Source organism: Hypanus sabinus, chromosome 14, assembly GCF_030144855.1.
Source record: "Hypanus sabinus isolate sHypSab1 chromosome 14, sHypSab1.hap1, whole genome shotgun sequence".
Classification (NCBI taxonomy): Eukaryota; Metazoa; Chordata; class Chondrichthyes; order Myliobatiformes; family Dasyatidae; genus Hypanus; species Hypanus sabinus.
Genome location: NC_082719.1, coordinates 25,357,858 through 25,373,764, shown reverse-complemented (window position 1 = coordinate 25,373,764; position 15,907 = coordinate 25,357,858). Strand labels below are relative to the sequence as shown.

General features: G+C 40.2%; 1 protein-coding gene across 5 annotated transcripts in view; it reads left to right on the top strand.

Annotated features, from left to right (window-relative positions):
- The window catches only part of bod1l1 (biorientation of chromosomes in cell division 1-like 1), a 45,142-nt gene extending 41,530 nt beyond the window's left edge, over positions 1 to 3,612 (top strand). For all 5 annotated transcript variants that reach the window (XM_059988892.1, XM_059988890.1, XM_059988891.1 and 2 more), the window contains 3 exons: positions 128 to 242; positions 1,832 to 2,011; positions 3,043 to 3,612. In XM_059988892.1, coding sequence (XP_059844875.1) covers positions 128 to 242; positions 1,832 to 2,011; positions 3,043 to 3,157 — 410 coding nt within the window. In that variant the 3' untranslated portion in view covers positions 3,158 to 3,612. The remainder of the gene's footprint in view (positions 1 to 127; positions 243 to 1,831; positions 2,012 to 3,042) is intronic.
- Positions 3,613 to 15,907: the final 12,295 nt, after the last annotated feature.

The following is a 15,907-nucleotide window of genomic DNA, read 5'->3' as shown; positions in this document are numbered from 1 at the left end:
TACAACTTTCCATTTTTGAGGGATGGGAGTGGTGAAGTGAGACCTTTTTATTGGAAACATCTTAAGAATTTAAGCCTTTACCTACCAGTATTAAGAAATTGTCTTGCTGTGTTTTTAATACTATAAGAGGAGAAATCTGCTGTAGTGGATGAACTTGTTGAAGCCATACCAGTTGAAGCACAAGAAGAGGAAAGTCCAACGCAATCCCAAGAAAAGACTACAAAGGTTGAAGATAAAGCAAGGTAGTTTTCTGTTCTAGCTATCTTAATCTAAATATCTGCCTTCAGTTTAAAAAAGTAATTCATTTGTGTTTTACTGACATTTATAATGTACAAAGATTTGGAACTGTTGAAAATTAGTACTATATTGTTAATTGTGCAATTGCAAGAATACAGTCGGCCCTCCTTATCCACAACGGATTGGTTTTGGGACCCCCGCGGATACCAAAAAAACATGGATGCTCAAGTCTCTTATTTAACCTGTCTCAGAACGATGGCCATTAAGACCCGGCGGAGTTCTGAATCCACAGTGTTTCTGTTTATGAAAATAAACACGATCATGATTGGAAAATAAAGTGGAAATAATAAAGCGATCGGAAAGAGGTGAAACGCCATCAGTCAATGGAAAAGCGTTAGGCTACAGTCAGTCAACAATCAGAACAATTTTAAAGGATAAAGTGAGAACGGCCCTGCCCCAATGAAAGCTACATTTATTACTAAGCAACACAGTGGTTTAATTATTGAAATACATATGTTTCTTAAGTGTTTTTATATGCATAGAAAGGTAAAATATATACTATATACTAAGACACATGTTTGACTACTGACACTAAATAATACTGGATGTACCTGTTCCAAGTTACTTAGTAAGAGAACTTCTGTTTTTTTTCCAATCCTGATTCACGATAACCTACGTACATCCTCCCGTATACTTTGAATCATCTATAAATTTCTTATAATGCCTAATACAATGTAAATGCTATGTAAATAGTTGTTATACTGCATTGAATAATGACAAGAAAAAAGTCTGTACGTGCTCAAACAACAAGTGCCGGAAGAGCACTTCTGGGTTTTCTGGATTCACGGTTGATTGAATTCGCACATGCAGAACTTGCAGATAAGGAGGGCCAACTGTACCCTTCTTTTAAAGAGCTTCAGTGATAGGATGCGGCGTGAAAAAGCCAGTTATCATCTAATGCTATCAATTGGAGATAATTCAACACGTATAGAGGGATTTGTTTGCTGAATTATATTTGACGTTTATAGCAGAAAGTTCTTTCTGTCCACACCTTGGGGAAATCCAAATTCACTTGCTTATGTAATATTGGATGCAGTGTATGGTAGAAAACATGAGAAATATAAATTAGTAATTGGATATTAAATAATAATTAAATATTTAAGCAAAGAATGTTTCTCTTCTGTTAGTGTCTATTCCATATAGCTAATAAGTGGTTGCCATAGTTTAGTATCTCTTGCTGAAATATTACAGTTTCAGTTTACATACAAACCCCAAATTATTCTTAATACTGCAGTAAATGTGTGCCCAGACTTTCTTAAGTTGTCACCCATTCATTGTAAAAAAAAACTTTCAACCATTTTGGTACCAGGATATAGTGCCATTTATTTTGGATGGTGCATAAATGGTTATCAATTAAATTCACGAGTACTTTTCTGGAAAATATAAATGCAGAAGTGAATGTAATTTAACACTAACAGAAACTTGTAAAGCTATTATGACTCAAATCTCTTCCGCCTTTGACCTATAGTATTTTAATTACAAAGTGTATACTTGTGCATTTTCAGTACATACAGCTCTGATTTTTTTCTTTAAGAAACCTGACCAGTGATGTAAGTAGCCAGAATAAGCCAACCACTCGTGCAGCTAAGAAAGTGAGCAGTCCTGAGCATTTGTCTGTAACTGAGCAAGAAAAGCGTTCACTGACTTCCACAAAAGAGAAACCAACAACTGATGTAAAGTCGGGAAAATCTCCAGCACCAGTATCAGTTACAAGGTAAGGTCATCCCTTAAATCCCATTCAGTGTAAATTTAACATGAAATTTCCTACTGTATTAGTTGTGAAGTCAAAGAAATAATGCAGACGAGTTGGATATCAAAACAAGGAAATATTTTGTTGAGTCATGGGACAGCATTGAAGTAAACTGGCACACCGAGTCCATACCAACCATCAAGCATCCATTTTTATACCAGTTTTCTACATGTCATCAATTCTTCCTAACTCCACCAACCTGCATGCCTTTGGGGTGTGAGAGTAAAACAAATCACCCATAGGACACCCAAACAGTCACAGGGAGAACATGCAACTCCATACAGGTAGCACTGGGGGTTAGGAATGAATTTGGTTTGTTTGAACTGAGGCTATACCACTCTGCTGCAGTCCCTGTTCAGACCACTGAGATTTCTAACTCAAGATTGATAAAAAGTCATTTTATTTGTATTTGCTATTGATAAGATCACTGCTTTTAATAGTCTCTCATGTGCATAATTTTTGTTAACTATGTCAGTGATTCATCATAGATTTTCATCAGATAAAAATTGCACAGTGTTATTCTAAAGTTTGATACTAAAGCAAATTTTGTATGAAAGTTCTAAACAATTGTCCATTTTCCATTATTAACAGACGTATACCTATGTATCTAATGTGGCTTTTTGGTAGTCTGCTCCAATTACATAAAGAAGTCTAAAGTGATATTTTTAGCCTTTCATCTCCTTGTATGGGTAATTGTTGACACCTCATGGTCATTTTACTGGGCAATATTAATTGTTATGGCAGCCAGAGGAATTATAGATATTGGTGCCTTCAGAACATTTATCTTTAGTGAAATGCAGGAGGGAGGCCCTTAAGTGTTTTGACAAAATTTCTGCTTCAACTCTAATTCAAATGCACAAAATTCAAATAGTCCCCTATTTGGAAGCAAAACCATTTAGAAAATTTAGAACCTTGTTGAACTGAAATGTAAGAGCTGTTATGATGAATAAATTCCAAAATGAACACTCAGATGTGTCTACTATGTCATTTAACAGATCAAGAAATCAACCATCTCCTGTGATTAAACAAGGGCGTAAAAGAGAAGCAAGTCCAGAACGCAAAAGACGACAACATAAGACTGAAGTGCCACCAAAGAGAACCAGGCGATAGCTCTGAATGCTTAATGCTACCACTTGGACTCTACAAATTTGAAGTGTTGTGTACATTGTATATTATAAATGATATTTGTTGTAGTAATCCAAGGGCGAGAAGTCAGTATTGATAGGTTAAAACTGTCTGTTTACTGTACTTTTGTGTTGTATATGAGAAATGGCACAAACGTTGTGCTTTTACCTGTTGTAACTTGCAATTTTAAGTACGAAGTTTTCATTCTATGAATGTGTTTTATTTTTACCAAATCCTATTTAATAAAATTGTTTGCTGAAAGTAAGCAACTGAGGGATGCAGCTATTCACAGTATAATTTTGTACATTGTTAATGTACATTCCTTGATGTTCCATTTGTTATATTCTTGGAGTGAGTGACCAAAATATTTTGTACTTGTACACAACTTATTGAGCATGTTCAATTTGTTTATAATAAAATTGTATTCATATGATGCTTTATCATGTAGAAATACCTGGAGTCACTTGACAGCAAAATTTTCAAGATACGTTCACTGTTATTTCGATGAAGGTTGTAGAGAACAAATTTAGATATGAAAACTTTCATCATCCACTATAGTTCTTGTCTTCATGTTCTGATTGTCGTGCTACAGACATTAAACCTCATTAATTTACAATATTGGAATTTGCTCCTCTGGAGCTAAGATTTGATGTGTATTTTCCAATCTTGATAAGTTTCTTCATTGAAAATTTAGTTTGGCTTTCAAAATTATATTCTAAGGAGAAGGATAGCTCACTGCTTTTGTCCAAAAATAGTATTTTATCATAATTTTATCTATTAAAATAGTTTAAGGCTTGTCCTTTTTAAATAGCCTATAAATTTAACTATAAAGTTGGTCCAATGGTGTTTTATGGAGAAATATAAATATATTTTGATGAGATGTCATTCATAATGTCACAACTTGTTGGATCAGGCCAATGTAAACAAAAACACTTTATACCAAAGCGGTGTTTTTATCTGTATTTTACAATATCTGTAAGAAAGGGACTTTATATTTCTCTTAAATTAATTTGATTCTTAATATTTTATATTAATAGCAATTACCTTTCCATAAGAATGGAGAATCTCAGTGAAAAGAAGAAAAGGGAACATCAATCTGAAGAATTTTTGGGAAGTTTCCAATGTAATGTACAAAACCTACTTTAAGGCTTAAACCCAGGCAAACCTTCAATCAACATTCAGTTTATAAATAATTAAAATGAGTAGCATAAATTTGTATCTCTTTCCCGGCCTGCTCTTCTCCCTTGCCCCTCCCCCCCGATACACGCAAGATATTGTCTTTGCTCAAGGGAAAAAGGATAAAAACAAGGCCAAATTCTGACTATCCTCATCTGCTGCATTTTTTTTTTGCTAATTGACCTAAAAAATTATGAAACATCAGCCAAGCAGTAACGTTTTTCAGGATTGGTAACTTGTGTTTCAAAGTTTGTATTTATTGATTTAATAAAACTGCAAACAATTTTTTATTGGTGAAATAAAGTACAGTTAGTTGATCTGGCTGGAATCTAACAATTTTCACCTGATCTATTTTGGAGTGATTTACAGTGGCCAGTTAACCTACCCACCTACTCATTATTGGGATGAGAGGGGAAACCTCTGGGATTACAATGAGAATGTGAATACTCCACCTAGCCAGTGCTGGAGTTCAGAGACATCTCTACTAGTTTTGCCACTTTGCTGCTCTTGACTATAAAGGGATTTAAACAACAAATCCATCAGGATCTCTCTGCACCCCTCCTGCATTGGTGCCTGTGCCTTAAGCCTGAAACCTTTGAAATATGCATTCAGCCAGCCACTGGTCTGAATATTTCATCAAGTCAAGTCAAGTCAACTTTTATTGTCATTTCGACCGTAACTGCTGGTACAGTGCATAGTAAAACTGAGACATTTTTCAGGACCATGGTGTTACATGACACAGTACAAAAAACTAGACTGAACTACGTAATAAAAACAACACAGAGAAAGCTACACTAGACTACAGACCTACACTGGACTGCATAAAGTGCACAAAAACAGTGCAGGCATTACAATAAATAATAAGCAGGACAGTAGGGCAAGGTGTCAGTCCAAGCTTCGGGTATTGAGGAGTCTGATAGCTTGGGGGAAGAAACTGTTACATAGACTGGTCGTGAGAGCCTGAATGCTTTGGAGACTTTTCCCAGACAGCAGGAGGGAGGGATCAGATACCATAGTGTTTGAAAGTACTTCTGTGAAGCACAAAATGTCAATGATACACAATAAATCAAATATAAAAGGCATATTGATGGATATTGCAGTCTGTGCTTTGAGTTTAGTTTACTTCATTCTAACTTACTACAATTTCCTATATTAGTTATTTGAGCTCACTTTCTGAGAATACTCATTGTATTCTGGAGGCAAAAGGATCTGTTCAGTTAAAGTCATTATTAGCCACTTTTGCTTTTCTCTTACAAAACTGAAGTGCCACCCAGCCACCCATTCTGTGCTGAAGATAGGATGGGGAGGGGGGTCCTGAATTTTTACTGATTAGCAATTATATCTGCAAATTAGAACAAATGCAACCTGAGAGAAATGTTGTGATTTCATTATACTTACTGCTCACACCCTAGCAAAAAAAAGAGGTTGCATCCTTGGAAGGTGCAGTTGAAGAAGTCTTTGTAGCTTATTGATGTACACTGCAGGCATAATCAATGCAAAGAGCATGTGTTGCTCATCAAGCCAAAATTAAATGTTAGAATCCTATAGAAGTCATGGTGATAACAAGGGCGTCAATCAGGATTTTAGCAGCAGAGAAGCTGAGGTGTGGTTGAATTTGGCTTTATTGTTAGAGAATGGAACTAGCTCACCTTCATGATGAGCTGTTAGTTTGTGCAGCATTAGATGTAACTGGGATCTAAAGAACATCCATGGCCCACGTCCTAAGGGCACATCTTGCTGAGTGTTAGAGAGAGAATCAATACTTGATGGAAGGAGTACTTCAATGAACTTCCCAATGTATCCTCTATCATTGACATGTGACCTTGACTCTATTATTAGGCATATTAAACTTAGGCTCACTGCCAAGTGATTTACAAAGCATTTAGAGCAAGTGGTATTCAGATCATGAGATAGAGGAGCAGAATTAGGCCATTTGGCCCATTGAGTCTGCTCTGACATTTCAACATCTCTGATCCATATCCCTCTCAGCCCCAGTCTCCTCGTATCCCTTCATACCTTGACCAATCAAAAATCTATCAACCGCTGCCTTAAATATTTGTAAAGACATCGCTCCATAACTCCTGTGGCAACAAATTGCACAGATTCACCACTCTCTGGCTAAAGAAATTCCTCCTTATCTCTGTTCTAAAAGGACACCCCTCTAATCTGAGGCTTAATCCTCTGGTCCTAGATTCTCCCACCATAGAAAACATCCATTCTATCAAGATCTTTCTCCATTCAATAGGTATCAATTAGGTCACACCTCATTCTTCTGAATTCTGGTGAATACCAGCCCAGAGCTGTCAAATGCTGTTCATATGAGAAGCCATTTAATCCTGGAATTATTTTTGTGAACCTCCTTTGAACCCTCTCTAGTATCAGTACATCCTTTCTAAGATAACGGCCCAAAACTGCTCACAATATTTCAAGTGAGACTTTACCAGTGCTCTAAAAAGACTCAACATTACATCCTTGCTGTCCACTTGAACTGAATGCTAACATCACATTTACCTTCCTCACCACAGACTCAACCTGAAAACTAACCTTCAAGGAATCCTGAACAGGACTCCCAAGTCTATTTTCTCCATTTAGAAATCAGTCCAACCTTTTATTGGAAGAAGAAAGTATCAGTGGAGACTGCGGAGGCATTAGCAATGATCTTTCAAAAGTCGATAGATTCTGGCCTGGTTCCGGAGGACTGGAAGATTGCAAATTTCACTCCGCTATTTAAGAAGGGGGCAAGGAAGCAAAAGGGAAATTATAGACCTGTTAGCTTGACTTCGGTGGTTGGGAAGTTGTTGGAGTCGATTGTCAAGGATGAGGTTATGGAGTACCTGGAGGCGTATGACAAGATAGGCAGAACTCAGCATGGTTTCCTTAAAGGAAAATCCTGCCTGACAAACCTAGTGCAATTTTTTGAGGAAATTACAAGTAGACTAGACAAGGGAGATGCAATGGGTGTTGTGTATTTGGATTTTCAGAAGGCCTTTGACAAGGTGCCACACATGAGGCTGCTAAACAAGATAAGAGCCCATGGAATTATGGGAAAGTTATATACGTGGATTGGTTAATTGGCAGGAAACAGAGAGTGGGAATAAAGGGATGCCATTCTGGTTGGCTGCCGGTTACCAGTGGTGTTCCACAGGGGTCCGTTTTGGGGCCGTTTCTTTTTATGTTGTATATCAACGATGTGGATTATGGAATAGGTGGCTTTGTGGCTAAGTTTGCTGATGATAGAAAGATAGCTGAGGAAGCAGAGAGTCTGCACAGAGACTTGGATAGATTGGGGGAACGGGCAAAGAAGTGGCAAATGAATTACAATGTCGGAAAGTGTACAGTCATGCACTTTGATAGAAGAAATAAACGGACAGACCATTATTTAAATGGAGAGAGAATTGGGAGTCCTCATGCAGGATACCCTTAAGGTTAACCTCCAGATTGAGTCAGTGGTGAGGAAGGCAATGTTGGCATTCATTTCTAGAGGAATAGAGTATAGGAGCAGGGATGTGATGTTGAGGCTCTATAAGGCACTGGTAAGACCTCACTTGGAATACTGTGTGCAGTTTTGAGCTCCTTATTTAAGAAAGGATGTACTGACATTGGAGAGGGTTCAGAGAAGATTCACTAGAATGATTCCGGGAATGAGAGGGTTAACATATGAGGAACGTTTGACTGCTCTTGGACTGTACTCCTTGGAGTTTAGAAGAAAGAGGGGGGACCTCATAGAAACATTTCCAATGTTGAAAGGCATGGACAGAGTGGATGTGACAAAGTTGTTTCCCATGGTGGGGGAGTCTAGTATGAGAGGACATGACTTGAGGATTGAAGGGCGCCCATTCAGAACAGAGATGCGAAAAATTTTTTTAGCCAGAGGGTGGTGAATCTATGGAATTTGTTGCCATGGGCGGCAGTGGAGGCCAAGTCGTTGGGTGTATTTAAGGCAGAGATTGATAGGTATCTGAGTAGTCAGGGTATCAAAGGCTATGGTGAGAAGGTAGGGGAATGGGACTAAAAAGGAGATTGGATCAGCTCATGATGAAATGGCAGAGCAGACTCAATGGGCTGAATGGCTGACTTCTGCTCCTTTGTCTTATGGTCTTATGGTCTTTATTTCTTCTACCAAATTGCATGATCATACACTTTGCAACACTATATTCCATCTGCCACTTCTTTGGCCATTCTCCTAATTTGTCTAAGTCCTTCCATAGCCTCTGTACTTCCTCAAAACTCCTTGCCCCTACACCAATTTTTGTATCATCCACAAGCTTTGCAATAAAGATATCAATTCCATCATCCAAATCACTGGCATATAATGTAAAAAGAAGTGGTCCTAACACAGACCCTGTGGAACACCCTTAGTCACAGGCAACCAACCAGAACATGCTTCTTTTATTCCCATTCTTTGCCTCCTGCCAATCAGCCACTGTTTTATCCATACTAGTATCTTTCTTCTAACCATGGCTCTTAACTTGTTAAGCAGCCTCATGTAGGGCACAATAAAAAAGGCTTCTGAAAATATAAGTACACAACATCAGCCACTTTCCTTTGTCTATCCTTATTGTTATTTCTTCAAAGAATTCTAACAAATTTGTCAGGCAAGATTTTCCTTTGAGGACACCATGACTGATTAAGGCCTATTTTAGCATGTGCCTCCAAGTGACCTGAAAACCACATCACTTAACCATGAATTGCAACAACTTCCCAGCCACTGAGGTTAGACTAAATGGACTATAGTTTCCTTTCTTCTGCTTCTTGCCCTTCTTGAAGAGTGGAGGGACATTTGTAATTTTCCAGTCTTGTGGAACCACTCCAGAATCCAGTGAGTCTTGAAAGGTCATTACTAATGCCTCCACAATCTCTTCAGTCACTTCTGTCAGAATGCTGGATGTGTACCATCTGGTCCAGGTGACTATTTACTTCCAGACCCTCTGTTTCCCAAAAACATTTTCCCTCATAATGGCAATTTCACACAGTTATGACCCCTGACACTCTGGAACTTCTACCATACAGCCAGTGTCTTCCACAGTGAACACTGATGCCAAATATTTATTCAGTTCATCTGCCATGCCATTTCTTGCCCCCAATTACTACCTCTCCAGCATCATTTTCCAGTGATCCTATATCAACTCTTGCCTCTCTTTTACACTTTATGTATCTGAAGTTTTGATATCCTCTTTCAAGATATTGGCTAGCTTACTTTTGTATTCCGTCTTTACCTTCTTAACGACTTTTTTCAGTTACCTTCTGTTCATTTTGAAAACCTTCCCAATCCTCTAACTTCCCACTAATTTTTGCTCTATTATATGCCATCTCTTTTGCTTTTATATTGGCTTTGACTTCTCTTGTTAGCCACGGTTGTGTCATCTTGCCTTTATAATACTTCTTCCTTTTTGAAATGTATATACCCTGTGCCTTCCAAATTGCTTCCAATCAGTTCTGGCCAACTCCTCTCTCATGCCTCTGTAATTCTGTTTACTCCACTGTAATACTGATACATCTGACTTTAGCTTCTCCTTCTCAAATTTCAGAGTGAACTTGATCATATTATGATCATTTTCCATTAAGGGTTCTTTTACTTTAAGCTTTCTAATCAATTCCAGTTCACTGCACAATACTCAGTCCACAATAGCTGGTCCCTAATGGCCTCAACCATGAGCTGTTCTGAAAAGCCATCTCGTAGGCATACTAGAAATTCAGCATCAGCCTAATCTACCTGCATATTAAAATCCCCTATCTCTATTGTAACATTGCCCCTTTGGCATGTATTTTCTATGTCCCATTGTAATTTGTAGAGCTGTTGGGATGCCTGTATATAACTCCCACCAGTGTCTTTTTACCCTTGCAGTTCCTTAGCTCTACCTAAAATACATCAACACCTTCCGATCCTGTGTCACCTCTTTCCAATGATTGGATTTCATTTTTTACAAATGGAGCAATGCCAACCCCTCTGCCTACCTGCCTGTACTTTCAATGAACATTAAACTCCCAACAGCCTGATGGCCTGGTGGAAGAAGCTGTTCCGGAGCCTGTTGGTCCTGGCTTTTATGCTGCGGTACTGTTTCCCAGATGGTAACAGCTGGAACAGTTTGTGGTTGGGGTGACCCAGGTCTCTAATGATCCTTTGGGCCCTTTTTACACACCTATCTCTGTAAATGTTCTGAATAGTGGGAAGTTCACAGCTACAGATGTGCTGGGCTGTCCACACCACTCTCTGCAGAGTCCTGCGACTGAGGGAAGTACAGTTCCCATACCAGACAGTGATGCAGCCAGTCAGGATGCTCTCAATTGAGCCCCTGTAGAAAGTTCTTAAGATTTGTGTACTCGTGCCAAACTTCTTCAACCATCTGAGGTGAAAGTGGTGGTGTGTTTTTTTTCACCACACAGCCAGTATGTACAGACAACATGAAACCCTCAGTAGTGTATATGCCAAGGAATTTAAAGCTGTCCACCCTCTCAACCCCAGATCCAATAGGGGTTAGACTGTCTCCATTCCTCCTGTAGTCCACAACCAGCTCCTTTGTTTTTGCAACATTGAGGGAGAGGTTGTTTTCTTGACACCACTGTGTCAGGGTGATGACTTCTCTGTAGCCTGCCTTGTTACTATTTGAGATTAGGCCAATCAATGTAGTGTCTTCAGCAAATTTAATTAGCAAAGTGGAGCTGTGGGTGGTGGCACAGTCATCGGTATACAGGGAGAAAAGGAGGGGGCTTAGGACACAGCCCTGAGGGACATCTGTGTTGAGGGTCACAGAGGCAGAGGTGAGGGAGCCCACTTTTACCATCTGCTAGTGATCTGACAGGAATTTCAGGATCCAGCTGTACAAGGCAGGGTGAAGGCTGAGATCTCTGAGCTTCTTGTCAAGCCTGGAGGGAATTACGATGTTGAATGTTGAACTATAGTCCAAGAACAGCATTCTCACACAAGCATCCCTCTTCTCCAGATGTGAAATGATGGTGTATCGAGCTGTGGCTATTGCGTCATCTGTCGATCGGTTGTGTTGGTCGATGAATTGTAGGGGTCCAGTGTGGGTGGCAGTATGCTGAGATGTAGTCCTTGACCAGCCTCTCAAAGCATTTGCTTATTATTGAGGTAAGTGTGACAGGACGCCAATTGTTCAGACATGTTTTCTTGGTCTTTTTAGGTACAGGGACAATGGTGGATGTTTTGAAGCAGGAGGACATTCTACACTGGGAGAGGGAGAGATTAAAAATGTCTGTAAACACACCTACCAGTTGTGTTACGCACTTCTTGAGTACCCGCCCTCGGATGTTGTCTGGTCCCGCAGCCTTGCGGCTGCCCACTCGTTGGAAACACCTGCGTACCTCAGCCTCGGAGATGACCAAGGTGCAGGTCACTTTGACGGCTCTCCTCGGGGGCTCAGTGTTGGCGATATCGAACTGAGCGTAAAAGTCATTTAGCTCATCTGGGAGAGAGGCAGCAATGTTGGAAACTCCACTGTGCTTAGCTTTGAAGTCTGCAGTGGGGCAGACCTTGCCATAAGCTGTGTGTGTTGTTGGTGGAGAATTGTTTCTAGATTTTGTCCCTGTATTGTCATTTCTCTGCCTTGATGACTTTGCGCAGATCGTAGCTGCATTTCTTGAGATCCTATTGGTTACTGGCAATGTAGGCTCTGAGTTGGGCGGTTAGTGCTGCTCGCACGGAACCATTGATCCAGGGTTTCTGGTTTGGATAAGCCCTGACTGATTACTGGGGGACAATGTCCTTGAAACACTTCTGGATGAAGCTTGTGACCCCTTCCGTGAACTCAGAGACATCCTCATCATGGAAGACATTCCAGTTGACGTCATCAAAGCAGTCCTGCAGCATGAAGACCGATTGGTCAGACCAACAGTGGATGGTTTTAACAATGGCTGCTTCTTCTTTCAGCTTCTGCCTGTACTTTGGCAGCAGCAAAATGGAGGAGTGATCTGAATTTCTGTATGGGATGCGAAGGAGCGCTTTATAAGTGTTGCGGAAGGGAGAGAAGCAATGGCCGAGTATGCTGTCTCCCCGTGTGCTCACCTGAATGTGTTGGCAAAACTTCAGAGAGACTTTCATCAGTGATACTCTATTAAAGTTTCCAGCAATGATAAAGGCACCTTCCGGGCATACAGTCTCCAGGGTGCTGATGGTCTCATACAGTTCTGCGACAGAATATACACAGCTGTGATAATACAACCGTGAACTCCTTAGGCAGCCAGAAAGATCGACATAGCAGCACAAGGTACTCCAGATCCAGAGAACAAAAGGATTCCAAGGGTCACCAAACATTATTGACCATGAAGCATACCCCACATCCTTTACTCTTCCCAGAGTAAATACTGCGCACTATATTCCGTGGATGCACTTATAACACCTTCGGTCCTGTACTCACCCTTTCTGATCTTGTCTGCCTTTTACATTGCAACTAATCCTGTTGACTGCAGTTTTGCCCCATCATCAGCCTCTCCCTGCTAGGAGTCTCACTACACACTGCCTCTGTTTGTAAACCAACTACCTCATCCTCAGCACTCACTCCAGTTCCCATCCCCCTACTGAATTAGTTTAAACCCACCCGAACAACTGCTGCAAACCTGCCCACAAGGATGCTGGACCCTCTCAGGTTCAGGTGTAACCCATCCCATTTATACAGGTCATACCTTCCCCAGAAGAGATCCCAATGAGTCATGAATGTGAACTCCTGCCCCTGCACCATTTCCTCAGCCACACGTTCACCTGCCAAATTATCCTATTCTTACCCTCACTGGCACAGGGCACAGGCAGCGATCCAGAGATCACAACCCTGGAGGTTCTGCTTTTCAGCTTTCCACATAGCTCCATAAAATCTCTCCTCAGGACCTCCTCACCTTGTCTACCTATCTCATTGGTGCCAATCTACACCGACTTCTGGCTGCTCACCCTCATGGTCGAAAATGCCTGGGATCCGATCTGAGACATCACTGATCCTGTCAACTGGGAGACAATGCACCACCTAGATGTCTATTGTGCCCACAGAACCTTGTCTCTGCTCCTCTCAGTATGGAATCTCCTATTAACGCTGCAGTCCTCTTCACTCCTCTGCTCTTCCGAGCCACAGAATCGCCCTCAGTGCCAAAGACTATAGCTTCCCCCACATTAGGTCACCCCCATCAACAATGTCTAAAGTTGTATACTTATTAGTGAGTGGAATGGCCACACTGACCACACATTTCCCTTCCTTCTCCTGACAGTCATCCGCTTACCTGTCTCCTGCAACCCTGTAGCTCCTATCTATCAGCTCCTCTTTGTCCTGTAGGAGTCTAAGGTCATCGAGCTGCATCTCCAGTTCTCTCAGTGCACCTCTTGCAGATGGCTTTATCCTGGAGATTTTTCCACGCACACTGCCCCTGGAGCCATTCTCACTAAACTACTATGCCCTAACAGATCAGGAATGAAGAAACAAGAGCAAAAAGGGAGAAACTTACCAATACTTTACCTCGTCCAGACTTGATCTTGCCTAAGCCTGATGAGCCAAAGCCAGCCTGGACTCCGGCACACTCAAAAGAACGGCTGCTCCTCTTGCACCGTGTTATTTTTATTCACCCTTCCTGATAGATCCCTCTCTCTTGATTGGTCGCCACCCAACTGAGAGAAAATGCTGCGAAGCTCTGCCTCATAAATCTTCATCGTGGGCCTAATTGAAAAGGTAGCTCATTTTTTATGCACTCCCTCTCAGTAGATTGGTCACCGCCCACTTATGTCAATCGAAGAGTATTTTGGAAAAAATATCCTCTTCTAGCTGCCTATCACCTCTCTCATGATTCTGCCCTCTTCTATTACTCATAGTGCTTTCCCCCTTAGATTCCTCCTTCACCTCTCCTATCACCTCCCCCACGCCTTGATCTTTCCTCTGATTGGTTTTCCACCCTCCCCCCACCTTCTTTATGGGGCCCCCGCCCCCTCCTTCTTCAGTCCTGATGAAGGGTCTCAGCCCGAAACGTTGACTGCTCATTTCAACGGATGCTGCCCGACTTGCTGGGTTCACCCAGCTTTTGTACATGTTGATTTGACCACAGCATCTGCAGTGTACGTTCACTTTTGGAAGAAGGAAACTGAAACCTGGTGGTCTTCACAGGGATAAGAATGATATGAATCATGCAGATAGTGGAATGGCCACAGGTGTACCCCGCACTGACTGCTCACTAGCCAAGAGGATGCGGCCTTTCATGGTATCTCAGTTACGTATGTGCCCCGATGGCACTGCACCAGCAATATCGTGCAAAGTATGATCTCCACCTAAGGAAGGACATACTTCTGATATAGGGAGCACAATGAAAACCTATGAGGTTGATTCCTGATGTGGATGAATTGTTCTATGATGAGATACCTCTCTCAAAACTTCAGAAGAACAAGACCGCATTAAATCAAAAAAAATACAGGTCTCGACAAGGAAGATGCGGGGATGTTATTTTCTCTTCCTTCGATCTCTCAAAATCTGAGGTGAGCGATATAGGTTTGAGATAGCAAAAGTATTCTTTTTACCCAAATAGTGAATCTTTGATGATTTCTGCCAACAGAAACAGTGTAGTTTCAATTGCTGACATCATGACAGAGATCACTAAAAGGAGTGTCTGAAAGGATTCCAGTACAATGGAATTAGTCCATGGAAGGAAAATGATCAGATGTGGTTTTATTGAATGGTAGAGCAGACATCAGATTCCAGTTCTACTATTTCTCGTTTTACTTTAAAGTTTTACGTCTTCCATATTAACTCTCTAGAAAGCACATATTTTGCATTAAATTATTTGGCATATAGTTTTAAATGATTGTTTTTTATTCTATATTTCTGATATTTAACAACTGGAATTGTTTATACTTAAGTAATTAAGTGTTAAGAACTTTTTTATGACTAAAATATTTCCACATGTTTTTAGATTGTTTACAGATCATCATGGGTGAAGCTCTCCCCACCACTGAGCACATCTACATGAAGCATTGTCACAGGAAAGCAGCATCCATCATCGGAGACCTCCACCACCCAGGTCTTTTCAGTCTTTTTATTATTGATATTAATATCAGCAAAATAAAATTGATACATAGATAATGGGATTACAAACATACACATTTCAACTGAACATGAAGGAATACATAAGCAATGATTACAGTATAAATGAGTATTCCCAAATCATGGACGATACAATATACAAATAAACTAGGCAAACCTAGGTATATCATAATATATTAAAAAAACAGAAAAAAGAAAAAAGCAAAAAAAATGATTAAAAAAAAACTAATCTAATAATCTAGTAACTAATAAGGAAAAACAAACAAAAAAGAAAAAAAAGAAAAAGAAAAAATGGAAAAAGAAAAAAAAAGGGGGCTGTTTCGTCAACTCCAATCCTCTCAACATATATAAAATCAAAACTGGAAAAACAAATAGGCTTGGAACAGGGTCATATTACATCATAAGAAAATATTGAATAAATGGTCTCCATATCTTTTCAAATTTAATAGAAGTATCAAATACACCACTTCTAATTTTTTCTAAATTTAGACATAACATAGCTTGAGAAAACCAATGAAATACAATAGGAGGATTA